Source organism: Rhipicephalus microplus, chromosome 7 (genome assembly GCF_043290135.1).
Source record: "Rhipicephalus microplus isolate Deutch F79 chromosome 7, USDA_Rmic, whole genome shotgun sequence".
NCBI classification, from domain to species: Eukaryota; Metazoa; Arthropoda; class Arachnida; order Ixodida; family Ixodidae; genus Rhipicephalus; species Rhipicephalus microplus.
This window is the reverse complement of record NC_134706.1, coordinates 33272944-33298979: the sequence shown is the minus strand read 5'-3', so window position 1 is coordinate 33298979 and position 26036 is coordinate 33272944. Positions and strand designations below refer to the sequence as shown.

The 26036-nt window shown below is 46.8% G+C and overlaps 1 protein-coding gene across 3 annotated transcripts; it reads right to left on the bottom strand.

The window, feature by feature from the left end:
* Nucleotides 1–808: 808 nt before the first annotated feature.
* Nucleotides 809–25619, bottom strand: Hrs (Hepatocyte growth factor regulated tyrosine kinase substrate). 3 transcript variants are annotated; one of them, XM_037431292.2, is made up of 15 exons: nt 25370–25619; nt 24748–24832; nt 24566–24641; nt 24358–24450; nt 23105–23228; nt 20691–20812; nt 19067–19191; nt 18551–18632; nt 14674–14775; nt 12046–12126; nt 10384–10605; nt 9387–9603; nt 7419–7591; nt 6297–7032; nt 809–2462 (listed from the first exon to the last, which is right to left on the bottom strand). In XM_037431292.2, exons 1-15 carry the CDS (start codon nt 25407–25409, stop codon nt 2287–2289), a joined length of 2454 nt encoding a protein of 817 aa, XP_037287189.1. In that variant the 5' UTR covers nt 25410–25619; the 3' UTR covers nt 809–2286. The 3 variants fall into 3 exon arrangements, with proteins under 3 accessions (XP_037287189.1, XP_075725085.1, XP_075725086.1); XM_075868970.1 differs by lacking the exon at nt 25370–25619 and adding an exon at nt 25145–25357; XM_075868971.1 differs by lacking the exons at nt 14674–14775; nt 25370–25619 and adding an exon at nt 25145–25357.
* Nucleotides 25620–26036: the final 417 nt, after the last annotated feature.

The following is a 26036-nucleotide window of genomic DNA, read 5'->3' as shown; positions in this document are numbered from 1 at the left end:
CTTGCTTTGCTCCTTTAGACGTCGTACACAAACTTGTAATGCGCATTGTCAATTCATAAGAATTGACGATGCCGTGCTGTCAGTGCATTTTTATGTTGACTAAAATGTTGAATCGTAGTGTTTCGTCGACAACCAATCAGTGCCACTGGCCCACAATGAGTGCCAATGTTTTCGCAAACAAGATGCATCGTTATTCACACAGCGCACACCACGCTTGATATTCTCAGTAGCACCGTCCATAAAGGTAACCAATATTGTCGATGCCGTTCAATGCACACTATGCACCACAATAAACACGGCACATTTTTCGAGACCATGCTGTTGTTTCTCACACAGGCCACCACATGGGTTACTTCTCCAAGATAAACTGCAAGCCAGCGAGGCAAGTTCTTTGTCGCACAGTTTACCACACAACTATATCTTCTCTGGCATATACTACAGCTAATCTTGCAACAGAAAGATGTTTGAGCTTTTAAAAAAAGGAAGAAAAACATGCTCCAAGCACAGTATTGAGCCACCAGCAGGGGTGTTTTGTCAATCGCTGCCTTGCACGTGCGCTGGCGACGTCACACTGCGACGTACCCCGGTAGAGGTCTATCCAGCCAGATCTATCAGTATATGGTCGTATTATATTGTACTGCTCAGATCCGTGCCGCTGTGAGAAACCGTGACAGGCATTTCGAACATAGTGGAGTACACGGGTGTTTAAAATAAGAAATCCATTTTGTGAACACCTCACACATGGCTTGCTATATTTTTCATGTCTTGATGTGAACACATTATGCAAATGAATACAAACACTGAGCCGTCAGCATCAAGAAAAAGGCCTTTAATACATAAAAGTCATATCAATGTACACAGGAAATAAAATAGCTTTAGCGTGCACCTATATATAATTACAAACGTTGCCGTCGTGCCGCTTAATTGCATTTTTTTTTTTCATACATATAGCACGTTCCGTAGTTATCCTAAACCAACTCAAAGCCTCTTCGGACACAAACACAAAAGACTTCGCAACGATAACACAATCGCACATGACCAGCCGTGCTTTAATTAAGGATGACAAGAATGCAATAATTGGGCATAGTACTAAACACGACCTACACGAAAGCAGAGTTCTTGGAAAAGATGGCCAATGTTTTAAATGTCGGCAACAATCGGATGTTACTTCCGATTCATTCCTTCAAGTTATGTTGACGGCATTGAGAAATGGCGAGCACAGACTACTTTCGATGTTGCATTTTCCCCCCCGCCCCACCCCACGAGAATGTACACTTCACATGCAGTACTGCAATCAAAATCAGACTCCCTCAAGTTGAATGCTACCCTGATAGCTCTGAAGAGTTACTTACCAGCCGACACCTTTTACTTAAGTTACTCTTAAGAGCGGCATCTCGAAACTCAGATGGTTAGTACTAGTGTGCAATTCTTCGCGCATGGTTATAAAAGATAGCTGCTCTTAATCCGAAATTCCAATGCAGCCACAAGCGAATCCTATTAAATTTCCACTTAGCACACTGGCCTAAAAAAGAAAGATCTCCGTTAAGCGTTCGTTGGCATATCGCAGATGTCGGCACTGCCAACTTGCACAGACCTTGTTGCAACTGCAGTCGTGTGATGGTGCATTTTATTTATACATTGCATCCTCGAGTGACTTGCAGTCCAATTCGCAGTTGTGCGTTCAGAGCGCCAGTCTTCTGTTTAAAAGACGTACCACACTTGGATACATGACAGCGAAAGTGCCTCTATCCAACCATATATGTATATTTTTTTTCCTCGCACAAATGCGGATGCCGACATCCCCACTGTAATCTCCGATTGAGTCGTACGACCAGCCGACTGTAAAGTAAAAGCACGACCAGCTGGTTGCTCGTGGCACCACCTTGCTAAAGGGATTTAATAAAAGCATTTGTTTTTCGTTGGGCGGGCAATAGTTCGTGGGGTTGTCTCGCACAGCCAACGAGCGGTCGTTTCATATTATAAAAAAAAAGGGGAAGGGGGAATAAGGCAGAGATGAGGAGTGCCTCTTTCCTCTACAGCCTCCTTTTACGAAAGAACAACCCTTCGGGCACTGCACGAGAAAGACCACCAAGAGTTATTAACCGACTGCCCCACACTTCTACCCTAGCAAGTTCAACTTAAGGACCAGAAGTGTGCGTATCCTATAATGTGCCAAGACTGTACAATCGCATCAAGCAGGCCAGGGAGGGGCAAGCACTCCTCAAACGAAAGAGTTCGTCAAAACACCGCATGCCCTTCTTGGACGCGTCAAGAGACGTGCGAAGTTTAGTCGAAGCTTATCAGGGCTGCCTCCTGCACTGGCGGTGGAGCCCCGGCCTGCGGCGCGCCCATCGCAGACTCGTTGGCGCTCGGCGGCCGGTGGTGCTGTGCTGGTGGAGAGGCTGCTGGGTTTTCCTGGTGCGGCATGGCTCCGTGCATCATCGGCATGCCCATAGACATGGCTGCAAGACGCGCATTGAGGAAAATGTTTCCGGTTAGTGAATGCAGGTTGCACGGCTGTCTCCCGTACAGGTATACAGTAATGCGACATGTGTACTGCTTTCAGCCGTCAAAGAGCCCAGCATTACTTTTTCAGTGTGATCAGAAAACGCTACCAATCAGAAGTTGGGGGCTCCTGAGCACACAAGAGCCAAACATTACAGTGCAGCACGCAGCCTGGAATCGACACCCAAATCACTGCGCCATATACTGAAGTCCACGGCCATTGACCGATTTCATCATCGTAACTTCCATAACTGCCGTTGCTGCCGGGAGATGCAGCCACGTGCCTGCGTGCGATCATTCAGAAAATAAGTCGCATGTTCAAAGAAAAAAAAATTAAAAAAGAAAGGTTCAAGGTCGCGATGCATGGTGACGAAGAAACTCTTCTTGCCTCATCAACACCCCACCCCGCATAGCGTTCAGCATGCTCAATGGCACGAAAATAGTGAGAAAGCGCTTGAAAGTGCGGCAAATATCTGCGGCTCCGCTCACGTTTTACCAATTTGAAAGCTTTCTGCAGCAGTTGATTCATGCGGCAGCTTCTTCAACGGAAACCATTAAATGTGTGTTTGAAGAAGAATTGCAGGCTCCTTTACTTGTGGCTTTGCGGTACATGGGCTTCTCCTGCAGAGGCGTCTTCACTGCATAGCTGCCTCACCATGCAGTAAACCATCTTCCAGGGAGGTTAGTAGCGGTGAGATATACGTCTAGCAGTACATTTCCAATTCTTCGAAAGTTTGGGAAACATAAAATTTGCGTTAAACCGAAGTTATGCTGGTCTCGCAGCTCGCATTTGACGGGTCAAAGCGTCCGCTATCCAGCCAGTTAACGGACGAACACTCGTGAACATTTAAACAAAAGTAACTTTAATTAACAGGAATTGGGGTCACATTTCAACAAACATTCACAAGCACTCAGTAAGTGCCCCGTAAAAAAGCGGTGCTGTTGCTCGGGCTGGTAGGGCGAGTCTGCCGGCCGCTTGGCATTTCTTCTTCTGTCGACGACCGGTGTTTTCACTCTCTCCGTGAGCCGACAGAGAAGATGACAAATGACGCTCTGAAGGTCGTTTGCGGTGCCCGTTTAAAGTGGCCATAACAAAGGGAAAAGGGGTTCCAAGACGTGGAAGTAGCCCCTATTAGGGGATTAAGCGTCTCCCCCACTTCCCTTGGCGGCACTTGAAAGGCAAACACGGCTCCTGGCCGCTCTCTTCGAGAGGGGACGGCACACTCCCCGTCTGGTGTCTGCTTCTTAGACGCCACAGTTTGTTAATGGCGAAAACAAGGGCACCACTTCCGATATCGGTCGGCAGAGTTTCCTTTTTGCGCCATTCCTTGCAATCTTCACCTCCACCTTGTGCACCATTCCGTCCGCTCTGGGCAGGCTTTGGGTGACAACGCCGATGGGCCGATCGTTGCGATTTGCTTCTTTGTCCCTGATGAGCACGACGTCGCCTTCTTTTATATACTTTCATGAAGTGCACGAAGCGCTCTTTTGTCTCAGGGTGTCCGAAGGTGTCGTCGAGCCGTTTCCACACGATGTTTAAGCCCTTCGAGAAGTCATCCACATGAACAGATTTCAACCTTCGGACTTGATGCGATGACTCAGGACCAAGCCATTTGATTAGAAGGTAGAGCTCTTCCTGCGCAGAAAGGTCTACACCTCTGATGACGCCTTTGAAAGACGACTTCCAAGCTCGAAAGTTCTCAGGTCGATCATCAAACTTTGTAAGTACTGTAGAGACTAGGTCCTTGCGGCACAGGAATTTAAGGACGCCGGCAAGCTCTGAGCTTGAACTGTTAGGTGCTGGCGTGTACGCAGGCGGCTGGTGGTAGTCACGGAAGTCCGGGAGGTGGTTGGTTACTTCGGCATGCTCCAAGCTCTGGCTTCTCGGATGAACAACAGGCACCCGAAGAGACGCAAGCTCGGCATCACGTATGGCGGCTTGCTCAGTGATGTAGCTCGAAACCCGTAGTGTGTGGTCTAAAGGTGGGTGTGGGCGCACACACTCCCCGCCATCCTGTTCCACAGCTGCCTCGAGTGCACTTGCCTGAGCGTCTGCAGCAGCTGCCTCTTTTTCATGTTGTAGTACCTCAAGCTCGGCCTCAATTCTTGCCTTTTCTAAGCGCATTGCGGCCTCTTTACGACCAAACTGAGCTCTTGCTTTGACGGCCTCTGCTTGCGCGCGGGCCTGCACAGCAGCCAAGCTAATCGTGGAGGAGCCCGATCGTTGTGATCGCGAGGAAGCTCTTGAGTGAACCGATAGAAAGAACTGCGATGCTGTTTCATGTGCCTTGTCGCGTTCCTGTGGCGTAGCCTCTCGTAACTTTTCGCTCACGATCGCCTTACGGTCTTCATCGATTACCTGTCGGAGCCGTAATTCGTGTCTGGCTTCAAACGTCTTCGCCTTCTCAAGAAAGGCTGAGTATCTTGCGGTAGCACGTTCGTAGCGCTCGTAACTTGCACGAAGGTGCGTTTTGGCGCCGGTAAACTGTTCTCCCTTAGCGCGTGACAGTGCCTGAACAGCGCTCTGCACGTTTTTCCAAACAGAATCTAGTTTACGGCAGTGCTCTTCGCGGCTCGTTTGGTAGATTTCTTTAGCCCTCGTCGATAGGGTTGTTTTTCTTTGCGGCCGAACGTTTGATGCAGAAGCTTCATCTTGTGGTGTGACATTTGGCGTCAGCTCGTCCTGGTCCATTCTTGCTTGCACGTTTTGTCCCGGAGCGGACGTATGTGAAACAATGGTGCTAAGCTGCGCGTTAAGCGTTGAAAGATGAAATGAGCCCACCTTGTTGCTGCCCTTCTGCTGTCAGCCGCTCAACTCCTCGGCGATGATATCCTTGCAATGGGCGTGTGTCTGGGTTCAACCGGGGGTCTTGCCGTGGCGACGTAACCCATTGCCGGCGGACGTTGAGTTGGCGGCCGATGGCAGTTGAAGCGCCTTTTTACTGTGAAATGAGCCCACCTTGTTGCTGCCCTTCTGCTGTCAGCTGCTCAACTCCTTGGCAATGATATCCTAGCAATGGGCGTGTGTCTGGGTTCAACCGGGGGTCTTGCCGTGGCGACGTATCCCAATGCCGGCGGACGTTGAGTTGGCGGCCGATGGCAGTTGAAGCGCTTTTTTACTATGCTGGTCTCGCAGCTCGCATTTGACGGGTCAAAGCGTCCGCTATCCAGCCAGTTAACGGTCGAACACTCGTGAACATTTAAACAAAAGTAACTTTAATTAACAGGAATTGGGGTCACATTTCAACAAACATTCACAAGCACTCAGTAAGTCCCCCTTAAAAAAGCGGTGCTGTTGCTCGGGCTGGTAGGGTGAGCCTGCCGGCCGATTGGCATTTCTTCTTCTGTCGACGACCGGTGTTTTCACTCTCTCCGTGAGCCGACAGAGAAGATGACAAATGACGCTCTGAAGGTCATTTGCGGTGCCCGTTTAAAGTGGCCATAACAAAGGGAAAAGGGGTTCCAAGACGTGGAAGTAGCCCCTATGAGGGGATTAAGCGTCTCCCCCACTTCCCTTGGCGGCACTTGAAAGGCAAACACGGCTCCTGGCCGCTCTCTTCGAGAGGGGACGGCACAGAAGTCGAATACTATAGCATTCAGTTTATGCATAGTTATATCTGATAATTCCTAATAACAAACCAGACTATACTGCAGTGAAATGTTTCATAACATTGAAACCTGACTGCACTTGCACACCTTCGAAGCACTATCATATCCAACAAAGTAACAACACTGTGCAGTTTACGTGTAGGTGTACGAACAGGCATTTTCATGAAGGGGAGTGAACTTACCCTGCTGCATGCTGAATGCCTGGAAGTCCATGGGAAGTCCCATGGGAGCGGGCATACTCATGGGACCATACTGGGCCTGCCCCATCATAGCTGCGTGTGGCGCCGTCCCCATCATGTACTGCATGGGTACCGTGGTTGGCACAGCGTGTGTTGGGGACCGGTACGGTGGCGGCATCGTTGGCATGGGCATAGGAGGCCTTGCTCGTTGCTGCTGCGACGGGATCTGGGAGGGCATCGACATTGGTGCAGAGTGGGGTGGCAGCGGGGGCATCGAGAGGTGTCCTTGTGGAGGCATCGCCTGTCCCTGAGGTGGTACCGAGTGTTGTCCTGGTGAGGGCATGATGGTGTGTCCTTGCGTCGTCATGGCATGCGGTTGTCCTTGTGGTGGCATGGGGTGTCCTTGCGAGGGCATTCCCTGCGGGATGGGTTGGCCTTGAGGAGGTGGCATCACTTGACCTTGTGCCGGTCCCACCGGAGGCATGGGCCCACCGCGGAGTTGCGGAGGGAGGTGCATGTGGGAGTGGTCCGGAGGTCCTCCCATGTTGACCGGTGGACCGGGCTGCTGCGGAGGCATTCCCTGAGGAGGCATGCTCTGTGGGGGTAACCCCGGGGGCTGGTTGGGAAATCCGGCGCCGCCGTGGTGGTACTGCTTCTGAAGTTCGTGCCGCATCTGAAGCTCCCGCTCCTGCTCTTGCATCCGTTGCAGGGCAAGCTGATGCTGGTACTGCAAGTACTCCTGCAAGAATCAATGGTGCGCATAACACGTCTTTCTGTATACACAGAGGTGAACACTCGTTGAGGCTAGCGAAATACAAACAGCCATGACTGCAATCAAGTCAAATGCGATGTCTCGCATAGCGAAAACAAAACTCAAGAGATGCACTGTAGTGGAGGGACACAAGATCAACTCTGACCACCTGGAACTCTCTAATATGCACCAAAATCCAAGCCCATGTGTGCTTTTGCGCGTCGCCCACATCAAAATGCAACTGTCGTGGCTGTTCAGTGAAACCATGTGTTTGCATTAGCGTAACACCATAGCAGCTAAGCCAACTGAATGGGCCCCTGCTATTTCTAGGAGTGCTGCTTGTAAATGAGTAAGTTAACAAGGCCAGGTCCTACCTGCTTCTTCTGCCTCATGATGTGCAGTTTCTGGGCCATCTGGATCTGCCGCTGCCTCTCGGCTTCGTCCGCCTCCCGTCGGAGTTGTTCGCGGTGCTCCTCTCTCAGGGCGTCCAGGGCGGCACGGGCATCTCTGATCTGGGCCAGCTTGTCCTGCAGACCTTCGTAGTACTCTGCGTAAAAAAGAGTCCGTGAGGAGAGAGCGACAACATATGAACTCGCCGCGTATTTCAAAAGTGAAGTAATTTATAGCAATGCAGTTGATCTAAAGCAACGGCTGGAGGGCCCCACGCTAGGAAATGACGCGGGTCTGAGCACGTCAGTATTCAATTCCGACCTTCTGGCACAGAAATGACATATGGTCATCAGAGTGATATAAGATGAGGATAGGTTATTAACATTCAAGAGGCTTTCTTTAGAATAGTCACACACATACATAGGTGGATGGGTAAGGTCATGTGCAAATGCGTGTCAGAGTTGGCATAATGCAACTACATGGCAATGGGCACCAAACAACCTATTTCATAATGCTGCAGTTTCATCGCTTGGTTTATGCATTGCGCTTCCCAAATGCGGTTTTGCTACACGTAAACATTAAGAAATTCGACTGCATATGCTGTTAAGTATAGCCACCGTAGTCTACACATTCAAACTAATAGTCACTGAACATGCGACGAGGGAGGTTGGCTCAAGTAATGGAGGACAATCTGTGAATCTTTCCCTGCGTTATTGGACATAGCTGGTCGCATAAAGGTGTGCACAGGAAAAACAGAGGAGATGCAACGGCCTGCCCTAGTTCTCTAAGGTGGGCACTAACCCCCGTATTCAGAAACGCTGCTCGACTTGAACGTGACTTGCCACCGACTTCAATGCAGCACAAAAGCGTTTCGAATGCGCTGTTTTTAGGCGGTGCAAAGGCAGCACAAACACACAGATGCATTTCAAATGCGCTGTATTGAAGGCAATTTTAAGTCTAGTTCAAGTTGATGAGCGTTACTGAAAAGGGGGGTAAGTCTGCCTATTTGGCACCTGCCCGTGCTTTAAAGCACAGCGTTATAAGTAATGGTCTTGCACGTTTTCGACGACAATGGTAGCCGAGGACAGCCTGATGGTGCATTTTAGGAGATGTTTACTTGCCCCCTGCATCTCCGAAAAGCTAAGGACCAAAGACAGGTTGTTAAGAGTCACATCATTGCGTCATTCTCCGTTTTGCAACTACACTCAATAACAAAGTTGCATCTCACACGAAAATAAATTACTTATACCCGAAATTTGTTATAAGGTATACTCCTAACACTATTCTTTAACGTCTTCATTATGAGCAATGTTTCGCTATATCTGGCTTCATCATATCAAGGTACAAGTGTATTGCAAAGCTTTTTTTTCTTTCAGACTCAACCAATGGGTGAAAATAAGCTGCCCAAATGGCTCTCCTGAGCAGGCCTAATTGTGATTGAGTTAGGGCTGTAAGTTAAAGGGGTACCGATATGAACAATTTTAGCCGATTTTTTTTTTTGTTGCATCATATGAAAGGCCAAACCCTCAAGTGCCTTGAAGATGTAAAGTTACGCATGAATGAACCCTGAAAAGGCAAAAGAAAGAATAATATTGGTCTGTACCCTACCCTGACATTACAACATGGCACAAGCTTTTCATCATATGCTCGCACAAGGTATTGTGACGTTTCCATGCAGTGACCATTTCGAAAGTTTCGGTACACTACGTCATCAGAACACCAGAATTAGCACTGTAGCCTGATTTCACGCTAGTGACAATTTCGGTAGGGCCAGCAAGAGAAAACTGACATCAATATCAAAATACAGTATCTTATCACATTTTACTAAGCGTCACACTTGCTCAGAGACGTCTGTATACAGAAGATTTGTATGGCAATGTGAACTCGCCTTCGAAAAACAGTGCGAGTACCCCTTAATGGGGAGAACACAAACAAGCAAACAAATGACTCACCGCGCAGGTCCTCCTGTTGTTGGAGGTGATGCAGCAGCTGCGAGTGCATGTTAGTGACGCTCATGAACAGGCTCTGCACGTAGGAGTCGTTGGCCACAGGCCTTCCACGAGCCGCATTGCTCTGCAGTCGGTTGACAAACACCTCCAGCGTAGAGCGCAGCTGGGCGACGAACTCCTCAAGCTGAGAGTCCGCCTCGCCACCGATAATGTCCACTTTCTGGAATAGCGGCAGGGAGATCGTCATGGCCGTGACGTTGACACGGTGCTAGTGTGACATAACGCTAAAACCTGAGGGCTGCCGTTATCTGGGGCCTCACAACTACAACAGCCTTTCCGTTCACTTGCATTTGCTTTCATGTACTCTTGTCGTCCTTTATGAAAGGGTACACGGGAGCGCGTGTCCAGAGCTCGGAGGTGGCCGCCTACAGCGCCATGAACCGACAGCCAAACAAAACACATCTCCTTTCAGAGTCATCTATAGACGAACCAAATAACTAATCACGGCCTGTCTCAATAACTAGTCTCCAGGCGCGCGCTTGCGAGCGCGCGCCTCCAGACTGGTCGTGACCTGCCGTGACTGGTCATTTGTGCTGGGTCTCGTCTGCCCACCACGGTCGATTTGTCCGGAGCAGATGATGCACTGCAGGCATCGCCAGTTGGGCTATCGTAGCGACAGCGTAATCCAGCAGCGCTTGCCGACCGGCCGTGGTTGCTTATTTTGCTTGCCTATAGATAACGCCGAAAGCGAACATGTTTTCTTTTGCTGTCGGTACGTGGCGCTGTAGGCGGCCGTGCAGAGCGCCGGCCACTCGTTCCCGTGTTCTATTTCATACAGCACTATAGAGTATGTACACTAAAACCTCATTATAACAAACTTGCATCTTACACGATGGGGGTTGTGTGTGTGTGTTTTTATTTTTTTTTTTTTGCTCTACGTGCATGTAATTTAGCGACTACAGTGTCATTAAGCCAGCCTCAAGTCAAGTATTTAGTTTACCTCAGCGTTTTTAGGTGGAACGGTAAACGGCGAGCCTGCGGAGGTCGGTGCACTCGGTATAGGGCTCTGTCGCGACGGCAGACCGTCGACCGCGTTGGTGTCCTGTTGCTGCTGCTGTTGCTGCCGTTGTTCCCAGTAGGCGCGGTTCAGGTAGCGAGCCAACTCCGGGTCGCCGTCTGCCAGGTCCTTGCGGCGCGTCTTGTCCGAAGCCTTGTCGCCAGCCTGCTTTTGCATTCAACAAGCAGAGCGTGTCACATCCGAGATTTTGCGACTAGACGTACAGTGCGGGAATGCACAAAGAAGAGTAGTATTTGACATGCGAAGCGTTTACTTACAGCAAACTGATTGGAAAAGCAAAAGAGAAGTGCATGGCACGTTGTATATTTAGCGATCTCCACAATCAGCAGCATGCCAAAAACACGTGAAACTGCAATAACATTGTAAATAAGTGCAGCAAAAATCTGACCAGTCTTATGATTCCGCACTGTACGTCTAAAATGTTCATCGCAACAAGGTGCAGCTCTTTGCTTTTTCACACATCAGTCAAGATTTTTCAGGTTAGGCTAATACCCCTGTCACACGAGTACTCAAAAGCCTTTTTACGTGAGCGATCTTTTAAAAAGGGTTTTAAACAAAAAGCTTTCTATTAAGAGGCGTTGCCTCACAGACAAACAGCACTGACTGTCTCCTATTGGTGTCCTATTTCGAATGCACAACCGAAAGCGTGGCGCTAGCTTTCAAAACAAAGCCAGCAAAACAAAACTACGTATCTCGATATATAAAATCCAACGTCCCCCTCCGATCACTGTAGCCGTTGCTCTTTGTGTGCATCCAGAGCTGGCCATAAATGTTATGACGTTTTGCGTCCGTGCATGCGACCCACTAAGCGCCGCCATGTATCCCCGATCCTATCGACCTGCTTGCCCAAGAAAATAAGCTTCAAAGGGCTTATAATGCCTCCCTCAAGATACGAATTTTATTTGTATGATGAGCCTAGGTGACAGCAATTATATTTGCCCCCCCCCCCCCCTTTTTCACCAATTATAATTGCCGACAACCTCAGGTGCCGAACTTGCACACTCACGGCTCTGAAAGAGGTCGACGAACCCCGTTTACAGAAAAGACTGCTTCTGAAAAAGAGAACACCTGCTGTCGTGCGTCTGCGAGCAATACTCTGTCAGAAGTCTTTTTGTTTAAGTGCCCGTGTGACAGCGGAATAACCCATGCAATGGAATACTCAATTTCCGTCGTATGCCAAATGCGTTTCACGTGCCTCCGTTGCATTCTTTTGTAGGATCAGCAGTTTACGTTCGCCCAGCCGATGTTGTACCACAATCTAAGACTCCCAACTTACGAGCCTCTTCTACCGAAGTGTAGCTCCCTCTATGAGCAGGCGTCCAAGTTGAACCAAGCACTGGCCTAAAAATAAAATCATCCCCTCCCCCTCCTCGAGATCCAAGACTGCTGGTGGGTGAATTTAGAAGTGTAAAGAGAACTGCACAGCCTAGCCAGCTTTTATTTTGCGATGAACGTCTCACGACGCGTCTGTAATGATAATCTTAACAAATTCAATGTTTATACATCGTCAAAAGGTCAAAACATCAAGTGAACGCCTTGCCTTGGCAACTTTTTTTGCAACACAACACACAAAGCAGGACTCACATCGATGGCCGAAACCGGCGGACTTGACGAATTGGTTGTGGTCGTGTTCGACACTGTACTCGGAGGCTGCCACGATCTCCGCTGGTAAAAGAAAATAAAAAAAGAATGTGCATGCGCACGCAGTCCTTGGGTACACGGATGTAACTAATCGCTAGTTAATAAGAATTTTAGCGAAGCCATTACCGAGTTGAATCTTGTTACAACAAGATCTAACTGTAGAAGTTCTCAAAACTAAATCAAACACCAATAACGAAGATTGCTCATTACATGCTGCGTAACTACAATGCAAATCACTGTTAAGAATGAAATTCTGCTAGCTAGATGGATCCTAGAGGCATCCGAGAATGACACCAATCTGAATTCGTCATATCCTAGCATTCCATGCGCACAACAGCTTCCAGTGTCAGAATTTCTTTTAGATAGAAGTTGTAAGAAAGCTTTGACGACCTCGGCAGAACCGCAAATGTATTTCACCTTTCTAAATCGAAGAATGATGAATAAGCAAGGTTGCCTCGTCTTTAACAACCTCCATGGGTTCCATCTCGTACAGATTTAATGCGCCAGACGTGACCGGTCGAGGCTAGCGTGTATACATCTGACGCAACCGTGAGGGCAGTGCTGTCAATAATTCATTTCTGTTAGGCAAAGAATGAGCTAATATCAAATAGAGACACCGTTCTGTCCAATAGAATGGACACGAAAAGGTCTTCAAATGACTTGGACTAGATTCAAACGTAAGTGCTCAGACAGGAGAAGCGAATGGGCTGGTTTTATGTCTGGTTTAGTTCGTATAAACGGCCACCACCAACATAAAGGAGGGTTTCGTGAAATTAATTAACAAACTAGTTAGTCCTCATGCTTTCCAATTTGAATTTTGGAAAAAGAATGCCCCATAAATATTGATGCTGAGTTATAATAATTCTACATTTCTTTATGAGTTGAAAACTTAGCGTTTTTTATTATACCGTTGCCCATCAAATGACCAAAACGTGATGCATTCTTGTAAGACAAGTCCACTACGCTCAATGAGCGATTGTTCCCTCTTCTTCTCTGTTAATGCGGCATTCTGTTGTGCAAGATGGCTCCCCTTGTCGATACCTGCCCCACAGAAAGTGAACACACAACACAAGCCAAACAAGCTGTTCAGCTTAATATTCTTACATTGAGAAATAAAAATGCAGTACGGTAAGGTTTGTACAGCATAATCTTGATGGTACGATTATGGTTGATGCAAATTTCGTGATGGTATGAACTCTAACATTGTTTTCGATGGACTACATTATATAAGATACGCCGCGATTCGATGCTACACGAACGGTTTCCCCAGCCACCGTGAATGATGTGGATGCGCGATTGACCGCTCCACGCGAACAGCGCAACACGACTTGTTTGTGGGAGAAAGGCCCATTTAAATCTGGCCTCGAAGGGAGCGAATGCGGCAAAACTCATTGCAATTCCCCTCACTTCACCATCTAAGTGGCCGGAAAGCCATGCCGTGCGGCCGACGCAAAAAAATCCGTACAAGACTAATTTTTTTACCACCTGATAGCAGATTGCCTTTTTGCTTAACGGCCTTGGTTACACTGCCTGCACTAGCTCTCAAACCACGTGATGTAAACAAATCGCGAGCTACCCCTGCAGCACGACAAAGCTCACGACCTTGGAAAAGACGGGTTCATCGACAGCCTGGTTTGGATTCAATCGCTGAGAACAGCAGAAGTAAAAAGGGAGCAGCAGCAGCAGCAAGTCAGCATGCCCCAACATATCTCCTTTTTGCACGGCCACCTGAATCCGTCGCCACCGCTGCGTCCGCTCGCGTCGTTTCTGCTGGCACATCTCCCGAAACAACGTTTGTAAAGGTGTAAACTGTTTTCACTTCTTTGCAAGCATAACTAGAATTTGGTGCGAATTTTAATTCTCAGGAAGCTGGCGAAAATGGAATAAATTATCAAGCAGCGACGGGGGCGTGTATGAGGAGCAGAACGAATGGATGCGGATGTGATTCTGTGGCTGTTCGGGCATTTTCGCTTGAAATTTTACGGTGCAAATTTTTCAGGACAGATTTTTTTCCATGTCGACTTCGTGGCCCGTTTTACTGGCCGCTTAAGCAGCGAAGCGAGTGAATTTCCAATAAGTATTGCCGCTTTCATGGACCGTTTTTCAGCAAAAAGTAGTTGACCCCAATAAAGTTAATGTTTATCTTCATGATCAGCTTTAGCTTGTCATTGGTTCAAACAAATTTGGGATGACACGAATATTTTGCATGATCCATTCGAATTCGTATCGAGATTCAACTGCAGTTGAATCTGCAATTGAAATCAGAAAAAAAAGTAGATTCATGCAGTGCATGTAACGTGCAGTAGAGATCAGCTGTGGTCAGCTAAAGTGGGAAATGTGGATACCAAAAGATGAGAAATGCAATCAATCAGTCAGCATATGGTCAGAAAGAGTGAAGAGAGCAATGTATGCATGCATAGGGTGAATTTCCTTGAGATATTTGATGAGAACAGTCGAAGTCAAAGGTGTGAACGAGCCTTTACTACAGCTGCTACGACTACTACTACTACCACCACCACCACCACCACCGCATTGTCGTACTGTCCTACGGCAGCTGCTACGGCAACTTACAGTGGAACGCTGGTTGGTTTCCACTTCACTCTTGGAGAGTGCCAATGCCAGCTGCAGTTCCTCCTCTTCCTGCAATTCCTGCTCAGATTTGCCCCCAGCAGGCTGCGGCGCATCAAAAACAAAAAAAAAGCTCGTTTTACGTTAAACTGAAGAAATCGAGACCCTTGCCACGGGGTATGCGAAAGTACTTCTCAGCAGACAACCCACCTTCGATTGAAACCACGGAGGAATAAATATTTAGGAAGTGAAACTCCCGTTGTAACGGACGTCGCAGGTGTCCAGATAACATGCTCTGACGGAGACATTTTAGCTGCCACCGTCTTGCGGTGCAAAGTCGCAGTGATTGCGCTCAGCGTCTCCGCTTCGCGACATCGGTGGAACACGAGCGAACGGTTAGCTCAGAAACCGAGACGGCGCCAATTCCCTCTTCTGCCACAAGATGTCGCCAGCATGAAGTGGCTTTCCGGCAATGTGACATTACCTGTTCGCCATGGGTTTGCACCTCATAAATATTTCTTCCTCCTTGACTAAAGCTGATGTTAACATCGACGCACACATGAGTGAAGAATCGGGGCAAAAAGTAAAGCGCAAGTTTAAACCATCTGACCAGTGGCTTCTCATCACTGCCTTTTAAAATGCCGATTCCTTATTGGTCGCTATCTGTTTCTCGCTCAACTCGGTAAAAAAAAAATGCTTGCAGCATCAAAACAACACCCCTCGACCATGAACTCAGAATGCATCGCATTCAACGGACTCCTGGTCACATAGATGTTGTGACTTTACAGTTGCCACTGCCGTGAAACAGGCCACTACTGTGGTAATCCAAATGTACTAGCCAAACTGCAAAGGACTAATCGATCTGAGATCACTACTGAGCTGTAGTACTTGCACCTAAGTCGTTTTGAAGTCACTGTTGTGAATGATGGCTTAGCTCGCCCATGACAATTAAAGTTATGCAAAATTGTCAACACATCTCAGCAGCAAATAGGATGGGGTCGCAATAGACCTTATCGTAGTCATTATTCACAAATACAACAACTTCTGCCATAGTTTTTCAATGTTTCATAGAACAAACGGTGCACAATCAAAAACAATGAAGCAAAACTATGAATAATTTCTTATACATAAGCTAAACAACGAGAGGGCTTGCATTGAAGAGGGCTTGCATTGAAGACGGCTTGCATTGCAGGCTCTGTTGCTCAGAAAACCAGAATTTACGAGCTATAGAAGCGCTCTGAGGAGTGCTGTGTATCTAAACTAATTGCTTACTTTTACTTGAAACTCAACTAGCACTTCTTATGAGCAAGGCTTCATAACTTGCACTTTAACAACAGATGTTCACTAATTGTAATTACGCTGCAATCTGAACATCACTTTGTACCTCCGAACAGGCATTTATTGTTATAGCTCTTCTAAGGCATTCAGCTATGTGTTGAACATTAATAATTCCTTGCTTTAGGGAGTACTGTTCGTCTCAAATTCGCCTTTGAGAAAGACCATGTTCCTGTGTGTGATCACAACCTGACTCGCGCCACACGGACGCTGAGGAAACCACGATGATTAGGGAACATGACTAGAAGTGCCCATCAGTGACAGCCAAGCCTTCCGCATAACAACTGCAAAGTGCAATCGCCCGCAATAACCACGCTACATTGCTACGAATATGGCCGTTAACTTTGATGCTGGCTCTAATGCAGGTGTACGAACTGAAATCGCACTGACATGACACAAATTGACCACAGTGGAAATGACGATACGTGGATTACATAGCCCTGAACTGAAGTCTTTCAACCCGCGAGTGCGGTGCAAACGCGAGTAAGGCATGTGCAGCCCAGGTCATCTATCGAAATCTGGTTGCAGCCAGTTCTGATGCACTGAAAGTAATGAAAGAAAGATCGCAGAAGGAAGTGCAAGACACATGCTCTACAGAGCATTGCGGCATGCTGGCAGATGCAGGCACATTTTCGTGAAGAAAGATCCACAGGAGCGTACATACAAGAAGTATTGAAGCTGACAATCAGTTCATCGGGCAACTCGTTCACAGTTTCTGGTTAATGCGCCCATCAGCATGCGATGCCGTTGTCGCCATAGCAATGGTTGTCATACTGCACTTTTATATGCCCGTTTGCATTTCCGTAGCCCTTTCATTTATAAGACCACCTTTCTGACCGCGCATTGATAGCAGAGTGATGCGTGTGCATGTTCATAAGCCAGCCTTGCTTTAGTATAACTCTGTGTGGTGTTCTCGAGCGGCACTAACCCCGCTTATACGTAGCTCGTATCGTGTCTTGAGCTCCATGAGGCTTCGACAGCTTTCTAGTAAAGCCATTTAAAGCATCGCATCTTCCTCAATGTCTCCAAAAGTGATGGTACGGTGTACCAAAACCAACTGTGCTTCAGCACGATGCTAAACTTTGTGACCTCCTTGATCGTTGTCACTAGCTCCAATTTTGTGTAATTTTTCTCTCCGATAATGGGATAATTGCTACTACTATGCTGCTGTTCACTCAACTAAGGTAAAAATAGGTTAGGTTAGGGACTGTCACGTTGTTACTGTGTTGGTAGTGACTCGCTTGTACAGTGCAGTCCACTTATAACGATATCGAGAAAACCTAAAAATATGATCGTTATAACCGGTGATCGTTATATCTGGACTGCCGCCAAAAAATCGTCGCCGGACGTACCTTTTGTAGCTCCAGGCTTCATTTCGCTATTTTCAGCAATTAATAAATATTGTAGATAGTAGGATGTCAAAACAAGACTTTATTTCTTACTCCGAAGAACGCATCACGGGTTCGCTGAGGAAGAGAGGCTAACCGACGGCGGGGTGGGAGCAGTGGGAGGAAGAAAGCACAGCCAGAGGTACACAGCCTGAATGCCAACGAGGCCCCGCCCCGATGCCGCCGCGCCGCTTTGCTTTTCGCTTTTTTTATTTTCTCTCTCTTTCCCGCTTTCGTTCGGCAAGCTACGAGTAGCTTGCCGGCTTGCCGTTGTAGAAGGCGGGGAGCCGCGGAGCGCGGCGCTTTGCTTTTCGCATTTTTTTTTTAAAATTCTCTCAGCCTCTCCGCGGTCGACGCGCGGCGAGGCGCAAAACGTGACACAGCTGGCGCCATCTGTAGCGCGTCGCGCCAACTCGCGATGCTCAGCCTGGCAGCCTTCGTGGCTTAGCCTCCCTTACCCCTCACCCCTTCGACTAATAAAGTTGTTACTCACTCACTCACTCGCGATGCTCTCCTCGGCTTTTTGAACGGCCGGGACGCGCTGCCGGCGCTGTCCTGCAGTGGCGGCAGATACGTACTCGCCTACGCTAACTTTTCGTCTTGTCTCGGCATAGTTCGTTTCAGAAGAACTTATCAATCTAAATGTTACGATTATTCTGAATGAAACATGCCGTCCACGGCAAACTTTTCATCGTTGTATCCGATATGCGGTGGATAACATATCGTTATATATGGTTTTTTTCCCCATAGCCCCAATGCATAAAATGAGACTGTTAAGTCGACCCATCGTTATAACCGATATATCGTTATATGTGGTATCGTTATAAGTGGACTGCACTGTATTTATGCACACTTCGAACCTTCTTAACGTTCTTGCAAAAAAAATGTTCTGTTTTTCACTATAGTATGTACTTCCACTTTTACGTAACACCCACGTTCAGTTCCTTATCATGAAATTAATAACGCTGACGAAAGCTTTTCGACCCTTCATAAATAAACAGATGCCGAAATTACTACGAAAGCTATCTTGCGTAAGCATATAATATGAAGCAGTGATTCTTTGCGGTCAGGACATATTGCAACTGATGTCCTTGAAAGCACTGTTAATCCCGTACATCTTTCGGAGCGCGGCGACCAAAATCTGGTTCAGCACTTACTGCGGAAGAGGTCTGGCTAGGGGATGAATGCTCGGAGCCGCTTCCTTTCTGTGGTGCCTTGGCCGCCAGGGCCTTGCTTGCGCTGTCGGGAAGAGCAGACAATCAAGCTATGAAACATGCTTTGAGGAATAAAATGCGAGGATGACAACAGATTCTCAACATGAAGAATATGTTCTGCACTGTGTTGTGGTGCAACGAAAATAACTTAGTTCAACTTCGATACAACAAATTTTAATATAATGAAATTCTCTGAAGTGTTTACCATTTTGAGTTTTTGTTTACTATATCCAGAAGTGTTTGCCACGTCCATACCTTATACTGAAACTGCCTCTGTGTGCCTCAAGAATCAAGACCTTCAAACATGTGTCTGGTGTCACGCTATAACAAGCTTCGTCATCCCTAATACGTCGTGTGATCTTAGCTACATTAAACAGACCTGTACATATCCTAGCAATACAATATGAGGGGGAAAAAAAGGGAAACATTCCAAACGTCACGAGGAAGGGGGGTACTCACGCGGAGAGCTTCTCAAAGCAGGCCTCGCAGACGCGCACTTCTTTCTCGATGCCAAATCGAGGAATGGGCGCGTTTTGCGAGGAGCACTTCTGGCAGAAGATCTGGCCACAGTTGCGGCAATGGTGCTGTGCCGAGAAAACGACGATGAACCGAGTAAGACAAAGACAGTTTTGACAAGAGAGGTTGAACCAATAAGACCAAAGCGGTGCAAGCATTGGCAGACTGGCCTTTTACATTGCAACGTTTTTGGGGCATTACATGGTGCATGATCTATCTATCTATGAGAAAAGTTCCAGACAGTGGCAGTGGCACCAAGCATAGAGTTTCCTAAAATTAACTAGAGGGGAATCTGGCGCTGCGATCGTTCAGCGACCACGGGAATGATGGGTAGTACACGGATTTGCCTAGTCTTCGTACTTGCGGGCGACGAATCGTACTTGCGGCTTCGTTTATTGATGGTTTCGGTTTTGTTTTGAAGGAAAGAACGAATTCTTTTAAACTTCGTGACCCGATTCGAAATGGTAAGCCGAAAAAAATAAGGTGAAGCGCAGCCGCTGAACATTTGCTGATTTTTGTTATGCGAGATAACAGTTACAAGCCACACAAACACACACGGAGCCAGAAGCAGGCCAGATGTACGAAAATTAGACAAGTACGTGTACTAACCATCATTGCTATGCTCGCTGAAGCGCCGTGCATTGCAGCTCGCATAGACACTAGCGCCAGAGTTCCCTCTCGTGTATATTAGGAAACTCTATGGCACCAAGTACCTAAAATTCGTACAGCATGCTGGAGTTTCCGTAATGCAGCCAAAAAGGGGCTGCAGTTACTTATGGCAGTCATGATGTGATTGAAGCGAAGGCGATCTGTGGAACTCCAATTGAATTGTGGGTGTCGCAAAGAAAATATGAGGTCCTTTGTTCCCTACGCTTAGGCAGTCTTTGCCATTGTCGACCGACTTAGCCAGACTGATTATATAGTTTTTCTAAACAAGTGCAAATGGTGGAGGTTTCCAGCATGTACTGGACACATCCAAGGGCATATCTTTAACCTTTTGCGGGCCAAAACCTTTTCCAACCTTTCATCTGTTCTGATCTGAAACTAAAAGACTCAAAGCTGGAATAAAAGAAGTATACTTACTCTTTTACAGATGGCGTATTGTAGTGATAAAATGCGCACATGAATCAAGCACGAAAAAGAATTTACCCAGTAGTGCCTGACCACAGACTACGACTGCATTGCACTGTCAAGCAGGGGCTCACAGCAGACCGCAAAGGTTCAACCTTTGATATGCTACCCCCTCTTACAATGACTGTAATTTCTGGCACAATTTTGGACGAGTGTAATGAGGTACTCAAATCACTGTCACAGAGTTTGAATTCATTGCAGGATGCACTTAGGAGATTTCGATTATCTTCATACACTGTCACCTGAACACGAGCCATGGCAGTCTGGTTTCACAATACGTTCAACTTGCCGTATTTTCTCGCACCTTTGCCCACGATGCCCTTTCACTTGTTGTTTGTGCTGAAACTGTAATGAACCGCCGTCTTGTACTTAGCAAGCAGCAAATGCGGTATCCCGAGCGATAAGAGAGAATGTGTCGCCACAACAATCGGGTCACCTTTCTCTGGACAAGAGAGAACTGGACGCGACACCGATGGCAGCAGTCGCCGTCCGCCCATTCGGGGGCCTGGTCGGCCGAGAACATGGCGTCGCTCTCCTTCAGGTACGGGAACTTGTACCCTGGAGAGAAAAAGCGAGATTCCTATATCAGAACGTTTTGATCAGTTGTACTGAGCACTACTGGAAAACTATAAGTGCAGGCGACGTCACGCCACGGCAACGATCCGCACGTGGATCGACTTTTGCAGAACAGACGCTGTCGAATCACACACCACTACTCTAAACTAGAATCATTGTAGAACTGCGCCACCTGTATCGAGAGAACGCTACAGTATTCATAATAAAGGACAGGACGTGCAAACGAGAAAAAAAGTCTGGACGCCACAGACACCGACTCTAGTACGACTTGTCTTTTTAATCAAATACTTATGAACTAACTGTTGTTCATATTCTATGCTACAATACTTCTAGAGGAATGTAAAATTCAAGATATTGTACAGTAATACCTCGTTGACTCAATGTCGTAAAAACCAGAGAAAATTTTGCGATAAGCAAGGTTGTGCTAATCGCCGGGAAAAATGAGCGCTTTTCAGGAAAACCACTACTACTTACTGGCTCTTCAGCCGCAGTTTCTAGTCTTTCTTTTTGTGCAGGTTTGAAAGAGAAAAAAATAACACACAAGAGACGGGAACGTTGGCCACTCTTGCAATCAGCGCAGCTTTAACGTCTGGGAACTTCGACCCTCGAACCTGCTTCCGGTGGCTAGAGAAGCTCTGCTGAAATCCATCCAGCACCGTCGAAAGCGTAGACAAAGGGATGCTGAATTCCTGCGCGATGCTCGATTTCGTTCGGCCTCCTTTCTCCACTTCCTTAATTAGGGCAACCTTTTTTTTTTCTAGCGTTAGCGACTTCCACTGCTTTGACTTCATGCTTGTCACACTCGCACTAAGTTGCCGCTTCTCACAGTCAGCGAAAAATTCGTACTGCTCGCTTTGCACAAATCAACGGAAATCACACATCAGGGGAAATCATGTGCACTGCACAAAGCCAACAACAAGACAAACTACACCAAGCGTGGGCAGAGGGCGTCCCTGCTCAGCACATGTGTCGGATGACATGCCACATGGTTGCTTGACAAAGTTTTGATATGTCGCTGGGCTGAGAATTAGGCGTGGCAGCATCGCGTGTATCTTGTGAAGTGGTCCGGCAGCAGAATTTTCGTTCCACTCGTAGTCAAGATTTCGAGTTATCCGTAATCCGACCCAAAAATATTTCGAAACAGAGGGAAAAATATACATGGGACATATCGGAAAATTAATTAGCAGATTTTTCGAGATATGCTACTGGGGGTTAACGAGGTATTACCGCATTTGATATTTTTATGCACGATATATCATTATGGCCAAATGTTATAGGTTACTAGCATAGTTAACACAGCTTGCTATCATGAAATTTAACTCCATGCAATTGATTTACCAGCAGCTTAAGTTCCCAAACTAACCCAACCAAAAACAAAGGAGAATCCTTTTTTTTTATAAGCCACTATCAATATTAACCAGACACCCTGTCCACTTGTAACAATCATAGCGCTTCAAGAGAAAAGAAGAATGTTTTTTGTCATTACTTACTAGCTTTTTCCACCAGCCTTGTTTCTTTTCATTAAAAAGTAAGAACAAAGACAATAGGTACTTAACTCAACGCTTGAAGCCCACATTTGCAGTCAATCTAGTTCAAATTCATACATGTGATCTGTGTTTCAAAGCACTTGGACAGCTAGAAGCCTGTAATCGTGCACTTGTATTTACCAAAAAGACAAGGAAAAGTGGAAAGAGTGAGCAAACATAAGTACGAAATTGTACTTAAAGAAACTTTATATGGAAGCGGGCCAGTAATCTGTCAAACAGCGCACGTAAGAGTTCTAGATGTCACCATCGCGATGTGGGGGATTTTGCAGTACTGAAAGACGCATCACATTGTACTCAAAATTAAACTTCTTTCTACCAACACGCAGTGGTCTAGCGGTTATGGCGCCCGACTACTGAGCTGAAGGTTACGAGACAGAATCCGAGCCAAGTGCTAGGAGCCCATGTGCTTAGTCAGACTCGGGTGCAGATCATACAACCATAGGTGGTTGAAATTTTTGGAGCCCTCCACTACAGTGTATCTCGTAAATATATCGTGGTTTTGGGATGTAAAACTTTAATTAATATCATTGTTATTGGAAGTTATCACACGTCAGCTCTCCAATATCGTTTCGCAGTTTCCAGTCACTTCTGCGGCACGTACAAGAACGGTAAGAGAATCGCCAAACAACGAGAAAAGTGAATGCTGCCCTTGCACACAAAGCAATGAACAAATGATACTAGTTTGACTGGACAAAGCAAGCGCAGCCAACTGTTGCGAGTGCCTCACCTTCCATTTTCATCAGGTTTAGCGTGTCCTGGACGGCCCTGTAGTTGGGGTCGTTGCGAAATGCGTGAGCCCAAGCCTGCACTAGCTCTAGTACCTTATCTCGCACAGCTTCGTTGGTGTTTGCCTGCAAAAGAGGCCAAGGGAGATGATTTAGGCTCCAACTCAAAGTTTTGAAGAAACCCGACATTTCGAAACCGACCTGGTTCCTTCCTCAGGGATGACCGCAGTCATCCCTGAGGAAGGAACCAAGTCAATTTCGAAACGTCGGGTTTCATACCCAACCAGACAGACTTATGTCAAAGGTTTACATTCAAAAGAGGTCAAGGCATTGAAGAACGTCCGAACTATGGGAACTGAACACCTAATGTTTTATATACTAAAATAATGCTTCCCAGGACCACTGCTACGTTATCAGTACTTTCCCTGCCCAGAATAATATGTATGCGCTAAATACACTGCAAATGATGTTTTCAAAATCATTCTAAAGCATTCAGTACAAACATTTATTGAAGAGACAGATCTGTTTGCATTTCTTTCTTAGTGCTTACCTATTGCAAACCAAACATGACAACTTCCTGAAAACTAGCAGATTCTCACAGGAGCAAAAAAAAAAAAGAGAGAGACACTGCTTCAAATAAATGTCTTTTCGAAGCAGACTTTTTGGGAAGGTCTATAACCTGCTCATTTGTTCCACGACCCGATTTTATGCTTGTGGGAATCACATATGTCAATCGCTACACATCAGGGCTTTCCTGTGCTGCCAGCAATTAAACAAGGCAATCGGCACAGTGTTCTAACTACTTCAAAATTCAAGTTCAATATTTCTTCAATTCATTTCGGCATTCAGTACAAAAGAGAGAAATGCAGTGTGCATGGACGCCATGCTCATCTTAAAACAGCTTACAGTGGGCCCCGAGTGTGGTCAGGCAGATGCGGGCACAGTCCCAAGACTGAAACTGAGCAATAAATTTGTGTGCAGATAAACACGTGCAACTAAGTTTCTGCCAACCGTTTTTTTTTCTGCCACGGGGCATCTCTGTAATTGACAGTTGGCGCTTGTGCTATGCAGTATTCCTGCGTCCATGTGTGTTATGTGTTAGCATTCTTACATGATGTAGGAACGTGTCTACGCTCATGTACGAAACTCATCCGCATTCATAAAATGGCGAAGACACATTCACAAACAAATATTAAGGGTAGTGCTACTATGATGGCCGGTGACCACAATGGAAGAGAGTTATTGGCACACTCACCTTCACAAGATCCCTCAACTCTTCCATGAAAGGCTTGGTAGCGATTTCATTGTGAACCAGGGAGCCGCAGTTCTTGACACAGGACTCGAGAACCTGCGACCAGTGCATACCAAGACCGCAATGTCGCATTTCGTTTATCTTTGGACGGCAGTGACACTTTGGTATTGACATTGCGCATGCAGTAATCAACGATTCACAAAAAAATCACCTGCAGAGCAAACAGGGTCACGTGGGGATTGCGCGTGTACAGTCGCTTCTTGATCGCACTAACAGCGTACTTTGGTCTGTAACGAAAACGGACGATAAGAGTCAGTTATCAGCAAATGACTCCTGCGTGTCAGATCAAAGCACCCCCCTAATCTCGACAGCATCGGTACAAAAAACACTCACTGCACGTCGCCCTGCCGAATGCAATCGCAAATCTGGATGATTGATGGCCAGTCGGGTTCCAACAGCAAATGGCTCGTAGCCTTGTCTGAAAGCAAGACGACAGCTGTATCAGTAAAGAATCGCCGTATTAAGTTTAAACTTGTAGCAAGCGGGTTATTCCATAACCAGCTTGGTTTGTCCTTGTTGTATAAGCACCGTGATGTGGTCAATAAACACTGAAAGGCTTCCGGTACTACGCTTGTGATAATGGGATGCGATCACAACGAAATGACGTCAGCGGGTGAAGATTGTGAGGTTCTCAACCTCCCAGCAACTCGAACGCCAACAAAACGAGTATTACGGGATGGAAAGACACCATGGTAACAATACGAATAAGACGGAATAACGGGTTACATACAGAAGCGATTCAGAACAGCAAGCGATGATGGCACGTAAAAGCTGTAAACACCGATAATCCGAAGGCTTGGCTGACTCTTGGCGACAAGACTGATCGCGTTGCGCTGCAAGCCCCGAATGCCTGACGTCAACGCACAGTGACAAGAGCGGTAGTTGTGGGAGAACGACGAGAAAAAATAAAATACTAAAACACGGAGCATGTAGCTGTAGGAGAAAGCTTGCTTACCCAACAGCTTGTCGAACGCCGCAGTGGACCAGCTGAACATAATCGCCGACTTCGCGGGCGCTAACCGGGGCTCAACGAATCGTCGTCGCTAAAAAGTGGGTGCTTACTTTTTCCCGTGGCGACCCGGAGTGCCGAAATTTTCAACTTTCCTTTCTTACGTCACTTGTAGGACGCTGCAAGCGGCTGCAATCAGGTGACAGCAAACGGGAGCAAATGGCTCCGTGCTTCTTGTTTTAACCGGAAAACGCAACTTTTTCCTGTTTCGCCCCCTCCCAGAGACGGAGGCGTTCCCTAGTGGCAATAAGTATTTAACTAAACAAACTTTCAGCCTAATGTAGCAGCGTTCAAAAAATTGATGTAACTTTTCTGATAAAAAGCCTGAAGTGTGCATTACTGTATGCATTTAGTTAATAATTAAGCATGTCAATGTGTAGTTTCGGTTTCGTTATTGCTTTTGCACGTTTCTAAAGTTTTACAGGAACAGCTGCAGCCTCATATCAACGACAGAGACTTTAATGAGGCCGTAGGATCGTTTCTCGCTGTAGTTATCCGGCTGTTTATCACGCAGTAAATATTTATCGCTCAGAGACACCTGTTGAAAGTGATTTCGCTACTCCCCGACAGTTCATCGGTTTCGGTTCTCCTATAGCGCGCGTAAAATCGTGTC